Raw genomic sequence first — 18,880 nt, 5'->3', positions numbered from 1 at the left:
AGATGGGGACGTACACAACCACCAGGTCTGTGGTCTTTGTTCCATCAGCCAGCAAAAATATCCTAAAGATACTAAAGAGCTCCTAAAGCACACCCAGGCTCACAGTCCACTGCTTTCTGCTCCGGAAGGCCTTGTTCACCCACTGAAGAACCTCTTGCAGCTCAGCCTGATTCTGTTTCCAAAGGAGCTGGGTACCTGTTACATCTTCCCCACAGAGACATTAGATCTGTGATGGTCTGGTGGCAAAGGGTGAAAGAAAACACCCCTGAAAGACTTAACAACTCCTATTACCTGGCTGTAACTAAGAGCCTGTGCTTTCAAACCACAGCAGATGAGCAGCATCCAACAGCAAGATGCTGTTCTGACAGGTTAAAATATGAAGTTAAAAGACTTTTACAGTGAAGAATTTGGTCAGTGTACCAACTCTTTTCCACTTCAAGCAAATGGATTCTTCCTTCAGTGGAAGACACGGCAACAGAGGGGCATTAGAGAAGGCAATAACATAGATCAATTTACCTGGTAGGTGTTGTCGAAGCTGTCATACATGAACCTGGTGATCAAGGAAGTCTTCCCCACTGAAAGAAGAAAGAAAAGACACAGATTCAAGGAACAATTTCAATGCAAGTTTGAAGCAAGTGATTTAAAAATAGTTTCAGGAGGAATTTTACTTTGTGTCCATCAGATGCACACTGTGAAATCTAACTTCCTACAAGCAAAATAGCAGTTCTTGGACTTCACAGATGTGAAGACCCTGTTAAGCGTATTTTTATCTGAAGGTTGGCTCCTGCATCATTCCTGAGCATCAGTTTTACCCTCAAACATTCATGATTCAAGTTGAAAATGGAAATAATTTGATAGTTCCAGTTTCAAACAAGTTATTTGCCATTTTCCATTAATTCCATCAATGAATGGATGCAATAGGTCTGAGAACCCCTACAACGAGACAGCTCTGGCTCCTAAACCAAGGCAGCTTTAAAATACACCTCTGTGCATCTCCTCAATGTCACACTGTCTGTATCTGTCACACAAGTGGCAGTCCCTGCTGTAGTGTCACAAGATTGAAGAGCATCGTTGGGAAGAGGCTTGTTTACCATCTGTCCATCATTCCTCTGGTCCCTGTCACTCCATTAACTTCACCTTTCCTTTGACAAGGAATTCACTGGAACGTATATGGACCTGCAAGCTGGTTCATACGCTGTCAAAAACACCCTTACCCACCCTGGTGCTGGCTGCAGCTTGTGGCTCTACATTCAGTGAGGGAGTCACTTGTGCTGCAATCAGAAGGTGTCACTGCAGCATGTGCAGACAAAGCTGACAGTCGCTGAGACACCAGAGAAGCCTCTTTCCTGCAGCCATTTGGGATGCTGCAGCTCCTGTGGAGCTGTGATGCAGCCGGGTGGGCAGCTTGAATCTCAAACTACCTTGAACCACCGCAAAACCCTCATTTCACAATCGAGATCCACGTAAACTGAATGCATCACAGAAGGGTTTGGGTTGAAAAGGACATTATAAAGCTCCTCCAGCTCCAACCCCTGCCATGGCCAGGGACACCTTCCACTAGAGCAGCTTGCTCCAAGCCCCTGTGTCCAACCTGGCCTTGAACACTGCCAGGGATGGGGCAGCCACAGCTTCTCTGGGCACCCTGTGCCAGCGCCTCAGCACCCTCACAGGGAAGAGCTTCTGCCTAAGAGCTCAGCTCAGTCTCCCCTCGGGCAGGTTCAAGCCATTCCCCTTGGCCTGGCCCTACAGGCCCTTGCCCAAAGCCCCTCTCCAGCTTTCCTGGAGTCCCTTCAGTTAACCTATACCATACTCCTGGAGCTTCCCTGCCTGACCTGCACTCACTTCACAGGAAGAGGGGGGAAATAAGGTGCTACTTGCTTATATTTAAATACCTGCTTTAAACACCATTTGGAGAGTGCCCCAATGTGTTTCAGCTCTATGACATTTCTTCTCCAAACAGACCAAGGTTTTCTTTACATCATCTGTCAACAGGCACCAGCTCAAGTCTGCATTAATACCAACTACTTACAGGTTTAATTCCACCATGGCTACTGAAGCACCACCATTTCTCCTTTAAAACACCTCTTGCCTTATAAACCCTGGCAGAAGTAAAAGCCACAATTCCTACTAAGGAAATAATTCAAAGGAAAAGACAAAGAATGTCCTCTTGAAACATTCACAGGTTGAGATTACATAAAAAGACACCTTGGCCAGTGGGTTCCAGGATTTAAATAGTCCCCTCTTTAAAAGAGCCATTCTTAAGAGCTTACATAGACCATCTCACCTCTCCCAGCCTCCACGCACACACCACCCAGCCTGCAATGGCAGCAATGATCCCCATCCCTACAAAAAATAGCTGGATGAATCACCTTAGGATTCATGTACCATCTGTTGCACACTGAAGTGATGGGGATGCAGATGCCTGCTCTCCTGTGGAAGCATTGCTGATGTAAGCCCTGCTTGGAGCTTCACTTGGGAATGAAATCACACAAAGTCATCTATGGATGATGAATTGATCACATTTCACTCACAGAGCAGCACAGAACAAGCCCCTGGCCTGGTCACAGCTGAAGGGCTGCACACATCACTGTGTGAGCACACTGAGTACTGACACAGGGTAACTGTACCTGTGACATTATTATGAGCTCTTAGGCAGAAGCTCTTCCCTGTGAGGGTGCTGAGGCGCTGGCACAGGGTGCCCAGAGAAGCTGTGGCTGCCCCATCCCTGGCAGTGCTCAAGGCCAGGTTGGACACAGGAGCTTGGAGCAAGCTGCTCTAGTGGAAGGGGTCCCTGCCCATGGTAGGGGTTGGAAGTGGATGAGCTTTAAGGTCCCTTGCAACCCAAATGAGTCTGGGAGCATGATTCTGTGACAGACCTAACAGTAACAAACTGAATTCCCAGTAAGCATAAACCCTTAGGGAGAGACACAACATCATGGAGCTGGAACATAGCAACCTGCAGAAAGAAACGGCTATTCCTTTCCCCCTCCCTTAGCAGAGCCACAGGGCACAGCTACTGAGCCACAAATCACCACTTCCCTTTAGATTTCAGCCCATAAACCCCTGAGAGTTTTATTTCCACATTAGATTTTATCCAGAACACGCTAAAGGAGTGTTAATACCCCCTGTGAATGGCTTTAAAAATGGATAAAAACATAGAACCCCAGCCTGGTTTGGGTTGGAATGGCCCTTAAAGCTAACTTGCGCCTAAGAGCTCAGCTCAGTCTCCCCTCGGGCAGGTTAAAGCCATTCCCCTTGGCCTGGCCCTACAGGCCCTTGTCCCAAGCCCCTCTCCAGCTTTCCTGCAGCCCCTTCAGGCACTGGAGCTGCTCTCAGGTCTCCCCTTCAGGAGCCTTCTCTTCTCCAGGCTCACCCAGCCCAGCTCTCTCAGCCTGGCTCCAGAGCAGAGCTGCTCCAGCCCTCACAGCATCTCCATGGCCTCCTCTGGCCTCGCTCCAACAGCTCCACATCCCTCTTGTGTTGGGGGCCATAAAAATAAGAATAAAGAACATTGCCAATAAAAGGACCAATTTATTGACCGTGGTTCTGCAGGAGAGTTTGAATCCCGCTCTGTCACACGTGGTCTAGCCCATGTTGTTGGCTGTTATTTCTATCGAATCCAAATAATATATTATTTTATGAGCGATTTCAAGCAGCTTCGAGGACAGAATCAGAATTCAAACTAATCTGAAGAAACGCATTAGTGACCTCAAGAGGAAAATGAGGCTCTGCAGGGAACAGCAGCACAAGGTAATACAAAGGCAAGAACAACTGCCTGCTTATAACACAGACTGCACACAAGTGGGTGAGCAATTCGGGTGTTATAACCAAAGGAAGCAGATCAAGTTGAGATTTCAGCCTTCTTTCATTAAGCAGGTGCTGGGTTTTAATCCAGTGAGTTAATTCAATCTCTTAGAAAAACCTCCCCACACAAATGTGTCCAGGGCAGCATCAGCCAGGGCTGCAGCAGCATTCTCCCTATGTACTGGGCACTGCTGAGGCTGCACCTCGGATCCTGTGTTCAGCTCTGGGCCCCTCACTGCAAGAGAGACATTGAGGTGCTGGAGCAGGGCCAGAGAAGGGCAGCAGAGCTGGTGCAGGGCCTGGAGCCCAAGTGTGATGGGGAAGGGCTGAGGGAGCTGGGGGGTTCAGTGTGGAGAAGAGAAGGCTCAGGGGGGGACCTGATGGCTGCCTACAAGTGCCTGAGAGGAGGATGGAGCCAGGAGGGGCTGGGCTCTGCTCCCAAGGAACAAGGGATGGGACAAGAGGAACCGGCCTCAAGCTGCACCAGGGCAGGTTTAGATGGAACTGAGGACCAATTCCTGCCCCAGAGGGTGCTCAGGCATTGGAACAGGCTGCCCAGGGCAGGGCTGCAGGCACCGGCCCTGCAAGTGCTCACACCCCATGGAGACGAGGCCTCAGTGCCATGGGGCAGTGGTGGCCTTGGCAGTGCTGGGGTGAAGGTTGGACTGGATGAGCTTAAAGGGCTTTTCCAACCTGGTTGATTCCATGAATCTGAACAGCATCCTTTAGCCTGAAATATTTCTGGTATTCCACTGGGAAAAGAAAAGTCACTATTATCCTTAGAGACTAAAGGTGGGGGAGGAAATGCTGTGGATGGGGTTTTCTCCAGCCCTGACCAGGGCAACAGCGGAGGAAGAAAACCCTCAACCAATTCAGGAGCTTTTTGGCAGGAGAAAGGCAGTTTGCAGAGTCCACCCAGAACTACTGAAAGGTGATGGACAGCAGAGAAGTGACCTTGTAATAAGGAAAAGTGGTCTCAGCCTCTTTCTGTAGCTCAAGATCTATCAGCTAAAATCTAAGTCCAAACAAAGCCCTAGCAGAAAAGGCATGCAACCTTAGCACCGGGGTAATTAAACTCTGGAATAACCTATTAAGCTGGGCAGTGGATGCTCCTCCCTCCCTTGGAACGCAGAGCTGTCAGATGTCATTCCATTGCTGCAATTTACGTGCAAAGGCATCCAAGAGTTTTCTGAAGCAGAGGGAAGTGAAGAAGAGATTAACCAAAACCCCCTTTTGTTCCAGGGCTGCACCTGAACATCAGGGTTGGAAGTTCTTCTGGACACACAGATCACTGGTGGCTCCCACAGGGAACCACCAAACCCGACCAGCTCCCATTAATACACACTGCAGAGCCTGCCTGATGCTCTCTTCTGGAGAGGTTTCTGGGGAAGAGCAGAAAGAGAAGGGTTTTGCTGTACAAGAGAAGAGGTGGAAGCATTCACCCACATTAACTGGGATAAGCCATGACGTTTTCATACGTTATGGGACAGGATGAAGTTCAGTGTCCAGCTCTGGGGCAGCAGCACAAGAGGGACGTGGAGCTGTTGGAGCGAGGCCAGAGGAGGCCATGGAGCTGCTGCGAGGGCTGGAGCAGCTCTGCTCTGGAGCCAGGCTGAGAGAGCTGGGCTGGGGCAGCCTGGAGAAGAGAAGGCTCCTGAAGGGGAGACCTGAGAGCAGCTCCAGTGCCTAAAGGGGATGCAGGAAAGCTGGAGAGGGGCTTGGGACAAGGGCCTGTAGGGCCAGGCCAAGGGGAATGGCTTGAACCTGCCCGAGGGGAGACTGAGCTGAGCTCTTAGGCAGAAGCTCTTCCCTGGGAGGGTGCTGAGGCGCTGGCACAGGGTGCCCAGAGAAGCTGTGGCTGCCCCATCCCTGGCAGTGTTCAAGGCCAGGTTGGACACAGGGGCTTGGAGCAAGCTGCTCCAGTGGAAGGGGTCCCTGCTCATGGCAGGGGTTGGAGCTGGAGGAGCTTTAAGGTCCCTTCAACCCAATCCTTTCCATTATTCCATGACTCTATGAAAAATGCTGTTCTCATATATAAACCCAGGAAGCTCCTAAGAGGCAAGGTCTGAGCACAAGCAGATGCCCAGTGATTAACATCCTCCTAAACTGGCAACTGAATCAGCAGCAGCAAAGAGCAAAGCACCCAACACACATAATTGAGTTAAAAGATGGGAACTTGTGAAGTTCCTATCAGGGAAATTGCCATTAACTCTGAGAGCCCCATTTCAAAGCCTTCAACAGCTAATTGAGTGAAGCTGATCGATCCTCTTTGTCTGGAAGCCTTGAGCCACTGCCTAGCCCTGATTTCACAAAGAGCATTCATCTGCAAGCTGAAATCAATGCACACATCTCCTGGTTCCAGCAGCTCTGATCTGACAGCAGCCACTGGAGGGATTTCAAGGTCGTTCAGCTGATTCTTGAACACTGCCTTGTCCTGCTTCTGGAGCCTCATGCGCTGAAGATTCGTATATCCAGTGCCAAACACCACTCATGGCATTGATTAATGGTGGGTACCAGCATCTCCTCCGTGCCAGCACATGCAGGATACGTGCTAGTGCCTGGTGCTGGCAGCCCAGCGAGCAGCACTCCATGCTGTGTGCTGTAACGAGTCACTGGGGAGCCTCAGAGGAGAGCCAGGGAGGGAAGAGCCCCATTAGACAACACAAATCATCCCCCTGCCAGATGGGATTAGAAGGGCAGTTGTTGCCAGGCGGAGTCTGCAAAGGGCTCAGGAAACAGTCAACAGTGACCTACAAAGGGAAAGTAATTGGGATTGTGCCATTGCTGCTGGATGATGCATGAGGAGCAGGGCTTACAGGCCCGCTTCCTCTTCTTGGGCACGTGTTTGCCTCTTCTACACCAGAAACTCACATCTTAGAATGGTTTGGGATGGAAGGGACCTTAAAGCTCATCCAGTTCCAACCCCCTGCACAGGCAGGGACTCCTTCCATTAGAACAGGTTGCTCCAAAAGTCCTGTCCTTGGGCAAAATAGGACCAGAGGGAATGGTTTCAACCTGCCAGAGGGGAGACTGAGCTGAACTCTTAGGCAGAAGCTCTTCCCTGGGAGGGTGCTGAGGCGCTGGCACAGGGTGCCCAGAGAAGCTGTGGCTGCCCCATCCCTGGCAGTGTTCAAGGGCAGGTTGGACACAGGGGCTTGGAGCAAGCTGCTCTAGTGGAAGGGGTCCCTGCCCATGGCAGGGGGTTGGAGCTGGATGAGCTTTGAGATCCCTTTCAATCACCTCAAACCAGATGTCCCAATACCACCTGAGGAATCCTGGTGAAAGCTACCGCTCCAAGATCTTCCAACAACCACCTTCTCATCACCTTCCACACTCAGATTTGTTGGTGCTTCAAGAGTGCATCTAAAGTCACTAAAACTAAAGAGTCACTAAAACTCAAAACACTTAATGCTCAGAAGCAGTAAACTTGCTAGTGAAAACTGGAAAGTACCCACCCAAGGCAACAAGAGGAGAAAGCTCTGGTAAGAACAATAAACTGAATTATGAATGCCTGAAACCCATTTTTAGACATTGATTTAAAAAGAAGCCCCAAAAGAAGGATGCTCCTACTTGACTCAAAATGCTCTGTATGAGCCAGTCACCAAGAAGAGTATTTTTAGGTACGTCAGTCTGAGCTCTTAAAACAGAAATGTTGTATTAAAGCGATTAAAGTGGCTTCTGTAAGGAAAAAATTCCTCCTCTGCTCTTCGCTGTCAAGTGATGGAAGTTTCACCCGGTTCCCCCAAAGCAGGAAACAGGATTCATTCATTACCCCACAACACTGACAGCACCAGCAGACTGCATTCAGCACCCAAACCCTCAGGAACATGAAGTTTATCCACAGTCAGAGCTAAGGAACTCTGCAGAGAGCATCGTCTGGTCACAGAGAGCAGAGTTCATGTGGTCTCAGCTCCTTCCTCTAAAGAACTGGTTTACCCTGAAGATCATCTTCTCCCCATTGGTCTCACTTCTGCTCTGCTGTCGAACCTCTTTAATTCTGCCCTTTCTTTCCTGATGAGATCAACCCAAAGGACCACCTGAGTGGATTCTTTGCATCCCTAAATCCTCAATAAATCAGGAAGAGAACTCCAGGTTGAGGGAAAGTCAGAAGAAAGCCTGCAAAGAATAAACCTTCTCAAGATCCATCCACAGCCAAACCTTCTGCAAACAAGTGTTACTGGCAGCTACAATTACGGAGTATTTAAAATTAAGAAGTCGTGTTGAATGGCAAAGGGCAATCAAATGCACACTGATCAGACCTTTTCCAGCAGGTTTTGGCCACCCAGGACTAAGCAGGCTAAGGGATGTCCTCCCAGCCTGAAACGGAACCACTGCCCCCATTGATCCCATGGAATAAGAACGTTTTGTGCTGTTAACACTATCAAACCTATACAAGAGGCTTTGGTGCTGCTGCAGCAGTTCTGCATCCCACCAAAGCAGCAATAGCTCCTTTCTGAGCAAACAAAAGGTTTCCAATATCCTCTTTTAACATGATTTACCCCCTGTGTTGTACGTCCCTCTTGTGCTGCTGCCCCAGAGCTGGATCATGACTGCAGGGGGGTTCTCCCCAGAGCGCAGCAGAGGGGCAGGATCCCCTCCCTGAGCTGCTGCTCACGCTCTGGGGGTGCAGCCCAGCACATGGGGGGGTTCTGGGCTCAAGCACACACTGAAGCCGGGTCATGGGCAGCTTCTCCTCACCCAACACCCCCAAGCCCTGCTCCTCAGGCTGCTCCATCCAGTCTTCCCCAGCCTGGGTTTGTTTTATGGCATCCTACCTCAAACAGTAACTCTAGGAAGGCAGACACAATCAATACCAATGTCACACAACTGCAGCTGACCTTTTGAGGCCAATGTATCCCTGCCAATCCTAGATTTCTTTTCAGGCCACCACCCACAACAAAGCTTTTCCCCCCCCTCCTTTAATTAAAAGCACTATTGAAAACTGTTTGCTACTGTCCTGGATCAATCAGTTTGGCCTCAGGGATTTCTGGCAGCCTATAGCTCTCCATTTGGGAATCAGCTTGTACCACAAAGCAGAGTAGGTAAGGCTGCTCACTGCTTCTGGGTTACACACCCTACACCTTGCACGTTGTATCACAGCTGTATCAGTGCACACATCTGGGAAACACACAGTGATGTTTGTATCCTGCTGTTCCATAGCTCCAGGGTTATCAAAATCAGCAGTTATAACTATGCAAAAGCCATGAAACCAGCACTATGACATCGACAAGGTTACATGTGCAGAGCACCGCGTTCATCCTGATTCACACTGAAAGGAAGCAGAAGCCTAAGGAACAATTATCCCCTTAGAGTGTTATTTCAAATAATATCCCCATTCAGTCGCTTCTTACAACTGAAGATGAAGAAAGAAGCAAGCTCAAGCTGCTATCAATGACACCCTGCACTGACACCCATCTCTGTTCTTCCTTTTCCTGCCCAAATTAAAGCAGAGGGACTGATCAGAGCAGAAAACCATGGGCAAACACACACTCAAAGTGACCAGTGTAAGGGCAGGCAGGATTTGCTCTAACTCTACCACCTCTTCCTTCCTCATGGTTGAAAAGATGCATCACCCTTCCCAACCGGAGGTCTCATCCTTACACATCTGCATTGTGGGCCCTTTTAACCCCCTTCCAGATGAACAGTAACAGCACTGCCCCAGTTAAGAGAACTGAAGGCAAGGGCTGAAACACAACATGGTGATGAGATGGGTTTGGTCAGCCTGGAGAAGAGAAGGCTCCTGAAGGGGAGACCTTAGAGCAGCTCCAGTGCCTAAAGGGGCTGCAGGAAACCCAGAGGGGGGCTTTGGACAAGGGCCTGTAGGGACACACTAGGGGAATGGCTTTAATCTGCCCAAGGGGAGACTGAGCTGAGCTCTTAGGCAGAAGCTCTTCCCTGGGAGGGTGCTGAGGCACTGGCACAGGGTGCCCAGAGAAGCTGTGGCTGCCCCATCCCTAGAGGTTCCATCCAAATTGGCCTTTTCCAGTCAAGCTGAGTCCGTTTCACTGCAGCTGAGCATTTCCTTAGGGCACAAAGACAAGTTTCCCTCATTCTTACAGTTAAGAAACAGCACAGCCAGAATTTTGCTGCTGAGGAAATTTCCATTTCATTTTCCCATGTAACAATCAAGCGCCCTGAACTTCCATCAAGTCTGCAAGAGCTGAATTTCCAAGCAGAACGGTGGCAAGGCTCAGTATCTCAGCAGTTTCCAGCCACTTCCCAAACCAGAATGGGTGACATCAGCCCTTTAGCTCACTAGACAGCCTTCAGCACTCTAGTGGTAAAAAAAGCCTGCATTTAACAAACTAGAACAGACCATAAGCTGGGTCTGCGAGCCTAAATGGAGGGGAGGGAGTGCACATGAATATTTATGACTGTCTGGTGCAGAACAGCAGGAAGGGAAGCAACAGAGTGGAGTGAACTAGAGTGATATAACAAGGAATGACACCTACCCAGCAGCTGAGCACGCATAAAGCTATTATGTGGAGGGCTGATATCATCTGCAGCTTCTTTTCACATGCCACAACAACAGGGACACAAAGGAAACAAGTCCATTTTTACAGGAGCACCATTTTAAACACTAAGGATAGGGAAAAATGATGCAACAAGCCTGCAATTCACTGGTTTTGCTGCTCACTCAGTGCTTTACCTCTCAGAAAGAGGGGGCATAAACCCAGAGTGGTCTGGGTTGAAGGGAGCTTAAAGCTCATCCAGTCCCAACCCCTGCCACAGGCAGGGACCCCTTCCACTAGAGCAGCTTGCTCCAAGCCCCTGTGTCCAACCTGGCCTTGAACACTGCCAGGGATGGGGCAGCCACAGCTTCTCTGGGCACCCTGTGCCAGCGCCTCAGCACCCTCCCAGGGAAGAGCTTCTGCCTAAGAGCTCAGCTCAATCTCCCTGTCCTACATGATCTCTGCATTTGTGTGCACTGCATGACAAGGAGGCAGAAATTATTATGGGTTTCCCTTTCATACCTGTACCTCCTGCTGTGAAAAACTCTAACATCCAGGTAACAAGAAGCAAGCTTTTCCCCTTTACACATAACCAGTTGCAAATCTATGCTGAAAAGCTGTAAATGAGTGTGATGTGAATGTGATGTGATAACAACATGATCTTCCTAACAGGTTCAAAATAGTTACCACAAAAAACTTCTCCCATACTTCTATTTGTTACAGCCCCAGGAAATCAAGGAAATTTGCACCCCCTTAAGTCTCAGTGAAGGATCTTCAGACAACAGACACCTCCCCCCTGCAGTCCTGGTCCAGCTCTGGGGCAGCAGCACAAGAGGGACGTGAAGCTGTTGGAGCGAGGCCAGAGGAGGCCATGGAGATGCTGCGAGGGCTGGAGCAGCTCTGCTCTGGAGCCAGGCTGAGAGAGCTGGGCTGGGGCAGCCTGGAGAAGAGAAGGCTCCTGAAAGGGAGACCTGAGAGCAGCTCCAGTGCCTGAAGGGGCTGCAGGAAAGCTGGAGAGGGGCTTGGGACAAGGGCCTCTAGGGACAGGACAAGGGGAATGGCTTGAACCTGCCCGAGGGGAGACTGAGCTGAGCTCTTAGGCAGAAGCTCTTCCCTGGGAGGGTGCTGAGGCGCTGGCACAGGGTGCCCAGAGAAGCTGTGGCTGCCCCATCCCTGGCAGTGTTCAAGGCCAGGTTGGACACAGGGGCTTGGAGCAAGCTGCTCCAGTGGAAGGGGTCCCTGCTCATGGCAGGGGTTGGAACTGGATGAGCTTTAAGGTCCCTTCAACCCAAACCACTCTGGGATTCTATGAAAACTACTGTCCTCACAACTGGCTGTTGAGCCCCTCTCTTGATTTTAGGACCCCTGCAAGCACTTGTTCACAGACCATTTCTATAGCAGGGAGGGAACAGACAACTCTCAGCCAACAGGACACATTTGAGAACCTCCTCAGCCTTACAAGGCATAGCCTGAAATATCAAGAGCACAACTGAATTGTATAAAAGCTAACAGCTTCCATTATCAAGGTCAGAGGAGAGCCTGCCTGGCTGTCCTGAACACAAAAGGCTGGTCTCCTGGTGTCCTTCAGTGCAACACCTGCCAGAACACCCTCATCCTGATCTTCATTATGATCCTCACTGACAGCTTTGAAGCAGCACACCCCAAATGTTGCTTCAGCTCACCTCAGCCTCCGTGACACCGCAGCACTTGCCTTTGCTACCCAGTATCACGTGCTGCACTCAGGAGGAACGTGAAGCCTGTGTTCAACCTCACATGTGCATTCCTTAGGGACAGAAAATGGACATGAAATTGCTTCTAACAAGCAGAGGAACAATTCTCCCAGAGGATCTACCTTTCATGCAGCCATTCTACCCAGATCCAAATGGCACACTCTGAGAAAATATGTAATTTAGTTTCCCTGATGACAGCAAGATATTGAGGGATGATGGATAAAAGCCCTGCTGTGCCACTGATCTCAGCATTCAGCTCCATACACATGTATTTTGTGCTGTCTCCAAGCATTTTAAGACCAGCAAGAGAAGCAAAGAATTGTTACTGGTATATGAAATCTGGCAGTATTTAAAGGGAAAAGAAAGAGGCAGAAAAAAGGTATTTTCTAGTCTAAATCTTTTGTTTAAAGTCAATGTTAGCCTGTTTGCTTCTTTTAGACATATTACAATCCTAATTTATTTAGTACTACGCTTTCTACTGTATGAGGAAGATACAGTAAGTTTTGTGTGGAATTTGGCATCTCTATTTACAAGTAATAAACTAAGCCTCATAATGAGACTGAGCATTAAGTGCCTGTAGCAGTTCAGAGGAGAAGGCACAGCCTACGCATGAGCTGGACAAGGCTGCCTTTGGTGTTTGTTACATGAAAGGTTCACTCAAGCCAATGAAAACTTGTGGAGACAAATACACAACAAAAGTGATTTAAATTCAGGAACCCTCCATTCAGTAAAGCCTAATAAGCACTGGCATAGTCGAAAAAGTAGAAGAGCACCATAGAATCTCAGCCTGGTTTGGGTCGAAGGGAGCTTAAAGCTCATCCAGTTCCAACCCCTGCCATGGCCAGGGACCCCTTCCACTAGAGCAGCTTGCTCCAAGCCCCTGTGTCCAACCTGGCCTTGAACACTGCCAGGGATGGGGCAGCCACAGCTTCTCTGGGCACCCTGTGCCAGCGCCTCAGCACCCTCCCAGGGAAGAGCTTCTGCCTAAGAGCTCAGCTCAGTCTCCCCTCAGGCAGGTTAAAGCCATTCCCCTTGGCCTGGCCCTACAGGCCCTTGTCCCAAGCCCCTCTCCAGCTTTCCTGCAGCCCCTTCAGGCACTGGAGCTGCTCTCAGGTCTCCCCTTCAGGAGCCTTCTCTTCTCCAGGCTCACCCAGCCCAGCTCTCTCAGCCTGGCTCCAGAGCAGAGCTGTTCCAGCCCTCGCAGCATCTCCATGGCCTCCTCTGGCCTCGCTCCAACAGCTCCACGTCCCTCTTGTGCTGCTGCCCCAGAGCTGGATCAGGGCTGCAGGGGGGGGTCTCCCCTTCACACAGCAGAAGGGCAGGACCCCCTCCCTTGGAATATGACTGATTATGACTGTATGGGTAAGGTGTACACACACCAAGCCTTGTAACAGTGACAAATACACATGCTGATAAACAGCTTTGTTAACTCTTGTGGGGTTTGTCAGTGATTTGCTTCACTTTTCCTCCCCAGAAATGGGAAATATGAGAGTACAGTGCAAAAGTCTTGTTCTAGTTGCTCATCACTGCCATGGAGAAATAGAACACTGAACATGGGTCACTCCTCTGGTTCCATTCCACAACTCTCACAGCTGTATGGTGTGTAAAGAATTAGGCTGCACATTGCAAAGCTGTCATATAAAAGCTGGGGGTTTTCCACCACATTCCCTAACCTAGAGACAAGAATGAACAAGAGTCAGCCACTCACAACTGAGGAGGGAGGATCAAGTCTATTCAAATTAAGGGAAATAAACTATGACAGTTTGATTACTCTGTGGAGACAGCAAAATAAGAGCAGAGAAATGTTACCTCTTAAGCACAGCTATCAAAATTCACTTCAATATACAGGCCTTGTGTTCTGCAGATGATGCCACTTGTTGTCTGCAGAGGAGGCCCAAGTGAACCACATAACACAACCAGAGCTGTTTTCACTGTTTTTAAGGTCTCTAAATACAACAGAGCCACAACTCATGTCACAAGAGGAGGACCTGCAGGCAAGTTTGGTCTCGTTCATCTGGTGTAACACCAAACATCTGGGAAGCTGCACAATGCCACTGCAGGAGGACTTCCAGTTTTGTGTCAGGGAGAACATCTGGCACATTTAGAGCTCCCATGATTTTCTATGGAGGGGAGAAATGTTGTGCTTATGGGATAAAGCAACACAACCCTGCCCATTTCTGAATGGCAGACATCTCTGAAGCTGGCATGGAATCCAGAAATGGTGTTCTAACCTCTGTACCAGACCAAGGTAGGAGTATCTCCTTGCGGACAGGGAGCATGAGAATCTTGGAAAGACTTGTAGCAAAAAAGCTAAGACAGTAAAACCAAAATATGTGTGTACACACCTGCAACAACAGGCAAGAGCAGGAGGAGGAGTAACAGAACTGCATGTGCTAAACCACTGCGGTCAATGTGGTTTCTTTCACTCAAATGACAACGTAGCAAGAGGAGGAAGAATAAACCCAAGACAAGGTAACAAGACCAAGAACTGGTACGACCCAGATAAGGAAAGCAAAAGAATGAGGAGACTCGGGAATTTTGCCCAAGCCAAAGGAGTGAGCAAGGTCAGGGAGGGGATCCTGCCCCTCTGCTGTGTGAACGGGAGAACCCCCTGCAGTCCTGAGCCAGCTCTGGGGCAGCAGCACAAGAGGGACGTGGAGCTGTTGGAGCGAGGCCAGAGGAGGCCCCAGTGATGCTGCGAGGGCTGGAGCAGCTCTGCTCTGGAGCCAGGCTGAGAGAGCTGGGCTGGGTGAGCCTGGAGAAGAGAAGGCTCCTGAAGGAGAGACCTGAGAGCAGCTCCAGTGCCTAAAGGGGCTGCAGGAAACCCAGAGAGGGGCTTGGGACAAGGGCCTGTAGGGCCAGGCCAAGGGGAATGGCTTTAACCTGCCCGAGGGGAGATGAGCTGAGCTCTTAGGCAGAAGCTCTTCCCTGTGAGGGTGCTGAGGCGCTGGCACAGGGTGCCCAGAGAAGCTGTGGCTGCCCCATCCCTCGCAGTGCTCAAGGCCAGCTTGGACACAGGGGCTTGGAGCAAGCTGCTCCAGTGGAAGGGGTCCCTGCTCGTGGCAGGGGTTGGGACTGGATGAGCTTTGGGTCCCTTCCTTGTAATGCTACACTATGAAGTATTTGGTGAAACAGTAACTTTACTATGGAGACACATAATACACACTGAATACCAAGTCACTTCCAGCCTAATCAATGGTTTCTAAGGTAGATTCATAGAATAAAGCCAAAAGAAGGGAAATTTGCTCTCTTAAATATTTACTCTGCCTTTAATTTTAACTGCAGGTTTATATATTAACTGGTGCTGGCTTGGTTGAGCTTGTTCTTAAGATTTCAACTGCTTTAATGGTCCACTTGCTTCTTACACAAAAAAAAAATTGAAGCTATCAAGTTTTAAAGCCCAATATTTAAGCTTTATTAATGTCATGCAAGGATAGCTTAATATTCACTTTATATATGATGGCAGTTAAAGCCTGTGGGGATTAATTCACCTTTTGAAGCACACACTACACATAAGCTGCACCATTCAGATGCCCCTTTAAAAACAAGTGCAGCACCAAGCAAGAATCCACCAGGAGACCCTCAGTAATTCATCATTCATAAATCCAGGTTTTACATCCCAGTATTTTAGTTTTAAATACCCAATTATCAGCTTGTAAAAGACTTGGAAGACGTAAAATGCTACATACTCAAAGCAGAAGTAATCAAGCCATAGATACCACATTGCAAGTGTGAATCCTCTCTTTATGGAGTGGTGCTATGAAGTGCGAGTAGTGCTCTGCACTGAGCTCCTGCTGCAAAAGGGGAAGGAGCCCAGAGCTGTCCCCAGCACTGCAGAGCACAGGATTAGAATCATAAAATCCCAGCCTGGTTTGGGATGGAGGGACCTTAAAGCTCATCCAGTCCCAACCAGTCCTACGGGCAGGGACACCTTCCACTAGGACAGGTTGCTCCAAGCCCCATCCAAGCTCGTAGCCTCTCTGCAGAGCAGAGCTGCTCCAGCCCTCTTCATGCTATAGATGGAATCTGGCTCACAGGAGACATCCCTCCTTCACAGTACATGGTACACAACATGCAAGATTCTATAGCTGTGGATAACACTCAGCTGGTGATATCCTCAGGCAGAGAACAGCTATGGAAGGGAGGAGAGAAAATGGGCAGCCACCAGAGTATATTTCTGGAGCTAAATATTCAGGAATTCTATTCTTTAGAGCACTAAACGTTATTCCAATGCAAGCAGACCAGCATATGTCATCACCTAGCTCAGGGAATCCAGGCATCGTCTCCCTCTGCCACAGGCTAAATGTAAGTCCTTGAAACGGGCCATCACTTGCTTCCTAAAGCTGCTTTGCCCTTGACAGCACAAGCAGCACTGCTGTGTCAGCCTTTTCAAGCAGCAAATCAGGGAAGCTTTAGGAGACCCCTTCAAATGCTTGAGGTTTCCACCAGCTCCCCATCCCTCCATCCTTCACAGGCTTAGTTTTGCCTAATGTTTCCCCAGCACATCATCCACAAGCAAATGCTTCCTCCTGCTCCCTCCTCGTGTTACTACCTACCTGCCCCATCCTGCCAGCTCACACTGTAGTAACCTTGGTCCTGCCTGAAGAAAGAGAGCTCCACACATCTTCTTCCACAGTGCTTCCACCTTATTCCCATCTTCAAGGCAGCTCTGGAAAGACTAAGACTTGACCTTTACTCTTTCCACACGAGAGGTGCAGAACAAGCTTCCATGAGAGCTCTTAAACTCATTCTTCACGATGACATACAGGAACCTTTTCAGAACAAAGGTCTTAAAATAGTCCTGATTTAAGGTCTGGCTTCTGAGCGGGCAGCGTGTAAGAGTACATTGTGTACACTTGCATTAAGCTCACCTTTCCACACAGCACAGCATGACTTGAGGCAGCATTTGCTGATCCAAGTTGACAAGGAGAATTGCCTGGGGACTGGTGCAGAAATAACCAGAGGTGCACACAATCCTCTGCACAAGACACTTGGGTTAGTGTGCATGATGCAACTCCACAGCAACTTTGGAGGAAAAGAGCTGGTATCAAAATAGGGGAGGACATGTCTAACTACGTGTGTTACCAAAACCCACCCACCAACCATGAAACCAAAAGCATGCAGAACTTAAGAAAAGCATGATTTGAGAAGCTGCACGCTCTGGTCTCCTCAGACACCTGTATGAGTCCAGGCAGCATATGGCTACAAATACCTTACTTTAAGGATTTACAAGCAGTATGTCCCAATACCACACTAAATGTTTCTCCTTCCAACCCTGCTCCTCCACAAAGAAGATGTGGACAGGGTGGAGAGGACCCAGAGAGGGGCCACAAAGATGCTCCAAGGGCTGGGCAGCAGTGAGGAAAGGCTGAGAGAGCTGGGACTGCTCAGCTGGGGAAGAGAAGGCTCAGGGAGACCTGATCCATGCGCCAGTGTTTAAAAGCTGGCTACAAAGAAGATGGAGGCTCCGTTTGGACAAGGAGTCCCATGGGAAAGCTGAGGGGTGATGGGCACAAGTTATTCCTGAGGAGATTCCCACTGGACACGAGGGAAATTTTTCCCAATGAGAACAACCAGACACTGGAATAATCTCCCCAGGGAAGCAGTGACTCCCCAATGTTGGACACTGTTAAGATGGGGCTGCACAGGGTGCTGGGCATCCAGTCTGGGTCATGCCTTGCCTAGAAAGGATGGATCAGATGATCCTTGAGGTCCCTCCCAAGCTGAGGTTCTATGACTCCTGAGCTGCTCCAGCTTTCCTCCTGGGAAACAGAACAGAGACCCCCAGCACAGACACTTGATGCTCCTGCTCCACCTGCACTGTACATTAAGAACTTCAACCTCAAGTGATGTTAATCCAGCACAACAACTTCCAGCCTTTCAACGTGCAGACCTCTAAGCGCTTCCTATCTGAGACACAGCTCTCAGGAAGGAGTTGAGGTCAAACTGACAACACAAACTTGTTCTTTCCCACTTGCATTTCACAAATGCCTTAGAGAGAGGCCGTGGAGCCTGAGGGGGCTGCAAACCCAAGCTTTAATACCCATCCAGAAGAATTTAAATACAGAAAAAGCCTTTAGAAGAGAGGAATCTGGTTCCAAATGCTTTAGAGGACAATTACCTACACTCCAGCTGGGATACAGTATCTTGAAATGGATATTCTCCTCCAGCAGTACGTTCCAGAAGAATGCTCCCATCATATTAGGGCTCTAAGGATATACATGAGTGAAGTTCCTATTTAACTATAATATTTACTTTCCAAGACACACAGAAAAGACTTGGTTCTAACTTGAGCAACTCCTTGTATAAATGTGCACAGAAGGCAATTTGGGCTCTTCAGGCTGTCACACACCTACAAAGCAGCATTAAGTGCACCACAGGGCTCTTCAAGGACCTCGAACACAACTACCAGACACAGAAGGTCACATCTGTTTGCCATTAAGATGCATAAAAGAGCTGCCACCAAGTCAAGTAAATACTACATGACACCTGGTTGCCGTCATCTTCCACTGTGCAGCTGATGGCGGCAGTGGGGAATGATCTGGTGAAATGAAAGCAGCACAGGGATGCAGTGTAAAAGCAGATTCTCGAGCCAGGCATTTTAGGCAAGGATTTAAGCATCATCACATAGGGAGAAAAAAGCACGGAGCTGTTTTCAAACTTCAGAATGTTCCATGTAGGACAACCTCTCCTCAACATTCCCAATCCCCAGAGCGTGAGCAGCAGCTCAGGGAGGGGATCCAGTCCTGATCCAGAGCACAAGAAGGACGTGGAGCTGTTGGAGTGAGTCTAGAGGAGGCCATGGACATGGTGCAAGGGCTGGAGCAGCTCTGCTCTGGAGCCAGGCTGAGAGAGCTGGGCTGGGTCAGCCTGGAGAAGAGAAGGCTTTACTTC

General features: G+C 49.3%; 1 protein-coding gene across 2 annotated transcripts in view; it reads right to left on the bottom strand.

The window, feature by feature from the left end:
• Nucleotides 1–18,880, bottom strand: part of RAB6A (RAB6A, member RAS oncogene family) — a 54,612-nt gene that overhangs the window by 24,135 nt on the left and 11,597 nt on the right. For both annotated transcript variants that reach the window (XM_062639238.1, XM_062639237.1), the window contains exon 2: nt 517–575. In XM_062639238.1, coding sequence (XP_062495222.1) covers nt 517–575 — 59 coding nt within the window. The remainder of the gene's footprint in view (nt 1–516; nt 576–18,880) is intronic.

The sequence above is a fragment of the Pezoporus occidentalis genome, unplaced genomic scaffold, assembly GCF_034315485.1.
Source record: "Pezoporus occidentalis ecotype Australia unplaced genomic scaffold, CSIRO_AGI_Poc_V1 ctg6, whole genome shotgun sequence".
Lineage (NCBI taxonomy): Eukaryota > Metazoa > Chordata > Aves > Psittaciformes > Psittacidae > Pezoporus > Pezoporus occidentalis.
The sequence above is the reverse complement of the archived record's forward strand: the minus strand, read 5'-3'. Positions and strand labels throughout refer to the sequence as shown.